Source organism: Frankliniella occidentalis, unplaced genomic scaffold, assembly GCF_000697945.3.
Source record: "Frankliniella occidentalis isolate FOCC.00 unplaced genomic scaffold, Focc_3.1 Scaffold155, whole genome shotgun sequence".
Classification (NCBI taxonomy): domain Eukaryota; kingdom Metazoa; phylum Arthropoda; class Insecta; order Thysanoptera; family Thripidae; genus Frankliniella; species Frankliniella occidentalis.
The window spans coordinates 405232-411228 of NW_026267281.1; the positions used below are offsets into that span (position 1 = coordinate 405232).

At 39.4% G+C, this 5997-nt stretch overlaps 1 protein-coding gene across 1 annotated transcript; it reads left to right on the forward strand.

The window, feature by feature from the left end:
* The first annotated feature begins 2585 nt into the window (after nucleotides 1–2585).
* Nucleotides 2586–5899, forward strand: LOC127750226 (uncharacterized). Its single transcript, XM_052271239.1, has 8 exons — nucleotides 2586–2626; nucleotides 3306–3421; nucleotides 3507–3632; nucleotides 4546–4650; nucleotides 4734–4834; nucleotides 4922–5141; nucleotides 5227–5345; nucleotides 5777–5899. The coding sequence occupies exons 1-8, from the start codon at nucleotides 2586–2588 to the stop codon at nucleotides 5828–5830; spliced, it is 882 nt and encodes a 293-aa protein (XP_052127199.1). The 3' UTR covers nucleotides 5831–5899.
* Nucleotides 5900–5997: the final 98 nt, after the last annotated feature.

Here is a 5997-nt window from a genome sequence, read left to right on the forward strand (position 1 = left end):
AACAGTGTTTCGTGATATATCGCGAAGCCTGTTACGCGAGACGTGGTCTGGCGTACATATAGCTAGTTAAAAAATCGAAAACCACAGGTCCCTGAAATGACGTTTTTTAAAAATAGTTTTTAAATGTTTTCTAAGGGGTAACTCATCAAAGTAGAGTTCTACGGGTGAAAATTTCGTCCGTTTGGCTCTATCTCTAACCGTTTAGGCGCCACAGGGAGTTTTTGACGAGCCCGTATCTTCGTGTACTTTTTTGCGCCTCCCGACTGGGGTGTCAGCGCCGCAGGCCTAGGTAGATGTATGCCAGGCGCGTCGCAGCGTTACAGTGTTTCGTGAGATATCGCGAAGCCTGTTACGCGAGACGTGGTCTGGCGTACATCTACCTAGTGGTTTTTGTTGGCTGAGCGATTAGCGAAGCCCATTACTCCAGTGACCGGAAAAGTTTCATTCTGTTTGTCTGTCTGTCGGTCTGTCTGTGCGCACGATAACTCGAGAAAGAATTGACAGAGCGATCTGGGAATTTCAGGGTCGTTGTGTATCATAAAAAGACAGATCGAGTTCGAAGATGAGCATTCTAGCTCAAAAATTGACTTTTTAAAAAATCAAAAACCACAGGTAATAACATATATTTTGTTCAAATATTTTTTTATGGTCTCCTATTGGGTAACTCGTGAAAGTAGAACCCCACGGACGAAAATTTCGTCCGTTTTGCTCTATCTTGTACCGTTTGGGTGCTAGGGGGCATCTCTGGACAAAAATGTGGTGAAAATGGCTAAATGGTCGATTAAATCATTAAAAAGACTTCATTTCGAAAAATTGTATATACACTCCTATTACCCCGTCTCGGGTATCAGCGCCGCAGGCCTAGCTATATGTGCGCCAGGCGCGTCGCAGCGAAACAGTGTTTCGTGAGATATCGCGAAGCCTGTTACGCGAGACGTGGTCTGGCGTACATATAGCTAGTTTATTTGAAATCAAGTATACTGATGTGTTTGCTTGTTTACAGATTGTTGCCAGAAGTGGCTCAATCAAAGCTGCTATTGAAGATTTCCATTTGCTCATGCGCAATAAGACAAATCTGATGGATTACAAGAGATATCTGTTGTCTGCTAAGCAACAGTATACAGTTAATGAGCCTGACCCCATGGTAGTCCAAGATGACTGCTCTCATTTCGCATTGGTTCTCATTCGAAAGGAGCTAGCGGAAGCTAAAAAGCCAGCTGTTCGAATTAGATACGAAACTACAGAGGACTCGTTATTTTTTTTTTAGAAATTTTCCAATGCCATCTAGACACATGATGCGTGTGAGAGCAGCACAAGGTAATTACATTTTGAAAACTGTTCAATTGTGAATGAGTATTGCATCTACTGTGTAATAATCTGTAGTTAAAAAATTCAGGCCTACCTATGCAAAAGAGCTTGTTGGAGAGCGGTGGCTAAAAGCCTACAATCTCCAGGACAAGACTACTACTGTTGCTGCTTCTCAAGAAGGAGTTATTCACCAAAAACTCCCTGCTTGCATTAAACTAAAAACAAGCAGGAAAAATTCAAAAGAGGGCTGACATTGGCGGGGCAGTTTGGTGATCTTATGACAGTTTGTGGACAACGTTTATTTGAGGTCGCAGTTGCTCAAAGACCTTATCAATAAATGGAAGGCAAATGATTAAGTGTTTTTGGTTTCCAAATTTACTGCTATTGAAAGTAACTTTTATTTTTAATCTTATTGCGCAATTCATTCTGCTACCCTATTTTGCAATTGTAAGTAAACAGTTAAATATATTTATTCAACAGATGCTGACCAAGAAATATTGGAGCAAGAGATCTAAGATAATGACACTCAGACCCCAAAAAGCCAAACATCAAAAGGACAGAAACTTGATAAGAACTGCACTGACAGTGACAGCTCCATTGAAACTACCACTAAACCAACAAAAAAGAAAAAAGTAAAAAACTGACTGACTTTTTTGAAGCAAGGTCTGGGCATGAAGATACCTCAGAAACAATGAGTAAGCAAACGACAACAAATAGTGAAGTAAATAAATCTAGTAAAAATGGGAAGAGCTCTGAGGAAATAGATAATACACAAACAATGAATGATAAAATGAGGGGGATCCCTGACGATACCTCAGAAACAATGAGTAGAAAGAAACTAACTAGCAATAGTGAAGAAAATATATCTAGTAAAAATGAGGAGAGCTCTGAGGAAGTAGATAACACACAAACTAAGATTGACAAAATAGTGGAGTACCTTGATGCAGAAACTGAGGGTATGTAGATGCGGAATACTTATACGAGCTGTGAACCATTTCTTTTCTTTTTTGGTGAAAACAGTATAGGAGAGGCTGGACTTGTCCGCCATGAAGCTCTGACGAGTAGGAGGGTCGCGTCGGTGTGCGCAGAAGGGTCTGGGCGTGAGCCTGCCTGGAGCCGCCGACGGTGCAGATCTTGGTGGTAGTAGCAAAATACACCTATCCACATTATTTATAAATTATTCCAGATAACACTACAGTCAAGTGCCCTAAATACGGACTAGCGTCCAAAATACGGACACTTTGCTGTTTTCTACTAGTAAAGGCCCTAAATCGAAAATGGGTATCCGGAATATAGCTGCCGAGGGTTCGCTGGAAAGGTTAGACCTTCTAGAATCTAGATTTGAAGAAATATTTCCGATATCTTGCATACTGTTCTCTCCAAAAAATGCCAAAACTTGCGTTTTGGGGCGCCACGAAAACGGACAATTTTTATACTGCTTTGCAAGAATGTGGGGCTCTCAACGGCGGGTGATCGCACAACTTTCAGGTTGACATATGTGAAACTAGGACTCTTCACCTACAAGATGACACAAGAAAATTTTGTTTATGTCACTTGTGTCAAGTTTGAAAAGTGATTTCCGAAAGTCTCCTAAATACGGACAGAGGATTTTACATGCAAAAGTGACTGCTGTCCGTATTTAGGGCACTTTAAATTACTTTAAAAACGATCTCTAAGCAATTCTGGCGGCTAAACTATACCAGATAAGAAAATTTCACCAGCAGGGTAAGGTCAAATTTTTTCATGAAGTTTCTATTCCCCCCAACAATTTTTCACTTTTCATAATTTTTAAAGGCTGTCCGTATTTAGGGCGCTTAGGCTCCTAAATACGGACACTCTTCTAGCGTGGCTCACTGGTACACCTTAGGTGATAAAAAACCGTTCAAGGTGTTGGTAGTGTGTCTCGATCCGAAGATGTAATAATCCCCACCGATTTTCAATTTTGTCAAAACTACAGATTTTACAGGCCTTTTTCTCTAAAAATCGTCCGTATTTAGGGACAATGACTGTACTGTGAACAATGTAAGCCTACCAGTGTTTAAACCCAGAGGAAGGCCCCCAGCTGATAAAAATAAGTTGACTGTTATTGGGACTCTTAAAAATGATCCACCAGGTATGTACTACAGTATCATTTGGGGGAAAATCCGTTAGTTCTATATCTCACAACTTTAAGCTAATAGAAATGTTTTGTTGGCTAGATTGGAAAAAAGGCACAACTCTTCCCCCAGTCATAAAAATAATTGGCAAGTCTAAGGATCATAATCGGACAGTCTTCAGCTATAAAAATTATAGATATTTCACCTTTAGATCTTTTCCTACTATAGGTAAATTAGTCTGCAATAATTTTTTTTATAGCTTCTTCTAAAATCAAGTTCACTAATAAAGGAAAATCAAAATAAAATCAGTAATGAACCTTTTCCAACTAATAGACTTCCACTCAAAAAGATTGACTATTGCCTCTCAAAAAGAAAGGTATAAGAAACAGAAAATAGCAAGACATTGTGAATCTTACAAAAGCTCAGGTCATTGCACTATGTTCAAAAACAAGCTGGGCCCGCTCTTCCGCCAAACCAAGTTGCCAGCTTCGCTCCACCGGCAACTCGGTTCGGCAGGGAGCGGGCCCAGCTTGGCCTGCCGGCGGCGTCTGGGACGGGCCTTCGGCCCATCCCTTCTGAATTTTCATGGTGTAATACATCTTCTATCCGAAAGGCCCGTTTGAGTGACGGCTCGCTTTGGACCATATTTTTGCCAGGTACCTTTTCTGTCTACTCCGTAATCAAAACTCAACAAACGAAGTATTCTTTTCATACGCTGAACATCTTTGGATGTGTGTGCCGCAGTTTGTAGAATACATGCAAGTTATGCCAAATACCTTAATGCCTAAGTTATTGATGTTAGCTTATGAATCAAATAACACACCTATGAAAAGATACATAAGACTAGCCCTAGAAGAAAATAAATATACTTCCAGGCATACTCAGATTGACTCCGAACGTGTTCGAAAACAAATAAATGTTTTTTTGGTGTTTTTTTTCTCTTTTCTTTTTTTGCTTTTTTGCATGGAAGTGTAAACGTTTTATTAATGATGTCCCACCATAAAATAAGCCCACTCTTCTGCTTAGAAGAAAATTTTGAACCGACGACATACTTCTCAGACAGAAGTGTACTTCTGAAAAAGTAAAAATATTTCTGTTTTGGCCAGTTTGGTAAGAAAAACTCCCTTTCGTAAGTAAGAAGATTGTGAACAAATTGCAGAGTCCAGTAATGAATATAAAAAAACTAATCAAAGAAAGGGCTCTCCCAAGACATCAAAAGTAGTGAACAAGAAGAAAAGTATTAAAAGTAAATATATATTTAGTTCATTAAAATCAGATAAAAAGGTGCTCATTAACTTGTATTACATTTATCTAATAATTTTGTTTCAGAATCTATTAACTTTGACAATGAAATTATTAATAATGTTAGCGATAAGGTTTTCAAACATCTTAAGAAAACTGAGAGACTCCCAGTAGACCAAACTGGCAAGGTAAACTAGGAACTGTTTTAAATCTCTGAAAATGCCTCGCAAATTTATTTTCTCCTACCTGCTCTATTTGTTGATTTCAACTTTCAGATTGACTTGGGCTACGGCATATCTGTACCTGATGAAAGTTTCCGTAAAAACTTCAAAGATAACCGCCTTGACATGGACAAGGCGGCCAAGAATATGACGTCTATGGTTTGGTCAAGATCAGAAAGGTTGAGCCGAAGCCTTGAGGGCCAAGGCACCAACCGATTCAAGGACTCAACACCTAAACAACCTGCCACACCTGCAAAAGTTCAGGTTATTCTTGGTAAGTCGCACAGAGTTAAATTTCAGCCAGTATTTTCAATTGAATAACACGTCAAACTAAATTTAATGTGGCCTCTTTATATTAGGATGTCTGAAAGGCCACATGCTGAAGGAAGGAGACACTGAGGGTCCTAGAATGGCTTCCTCATTCAAATCATGTGCTAAAGCTATTGGCGACAAATTCGCTCAAGATGCGTACAACAAGGTAAGTTGTCTATATTATGTTGCAGACATGATGTAGAAAACCCTATCTACATCATGGTTGCAGATGTGGGCAACATTTTTAAAACAGTATAAAATGATAATGCTATGACATTGTTTTATTAACTGAAAACATTTCGGTAGGAGTATGATAAAAGTAGTGTTATTCTTTAAGGACTAAGATAAAGTTTTTGATTCTCAACACTTCCCTCAGCAGTGGGACCCAAAACTTAAACTTACTGAGACCTCTTCTGCTTAAAGTATTTCATTAAAATTCTATCACCCTTTTACTACCTGGGAACATTCCTTATAACGTCTTATTTTTTATGCCTAGCATAACCATTTACTTGCTATTTTTAAAAATTTCACCCGTAGATGTTCACTCTTACAACTATTTTTGGCACGCTTAATTACTTACATCTTGTTGTATTTCAGAAACGAGAAGAAGCTCGTGCTGCAAAGGCAGCTGCTGAAGCAGCCAATGCTTGAAGATTAAGTTTACCTTCTTAATCAGCTACTAGCCACTAAGGCATTTATTTTCCTTTTCTTGACGGTGTTTGGTAGATTCGCATCCCCGCCCGGTTAGTGCTGTGGTCACGGCCGAGCAGCTCCACGAGGTGATATATTAAATTTGAACGGCGGCGCTCGCGCTCCAG

Excerpts from the sequence above, each read along its gene's own strand:
- LOC127750226 (XM_052271239.1), top strand. The coding sequence starts at position 2,586 with ATGGGTATCCGGAATATAGCTGCCGAGGGTTCGCTGGAAAG. Across the intron at positions 2,627-3,305 it reads GCCGAGGGTTCGCTGGAAAG|GGACAATGACTGTACTGTGA; the intron begins GTTAGACCTTCT and ends GTCCGTATTTAG. Across the intron at positions 3,633-4,545 it reads TAGATCTTTTCCTACTATAG|ATTGTGAACAAATTGCAGAG; the intron begins GTAAATTAGTCT and ends GTAAGTAAGAAG.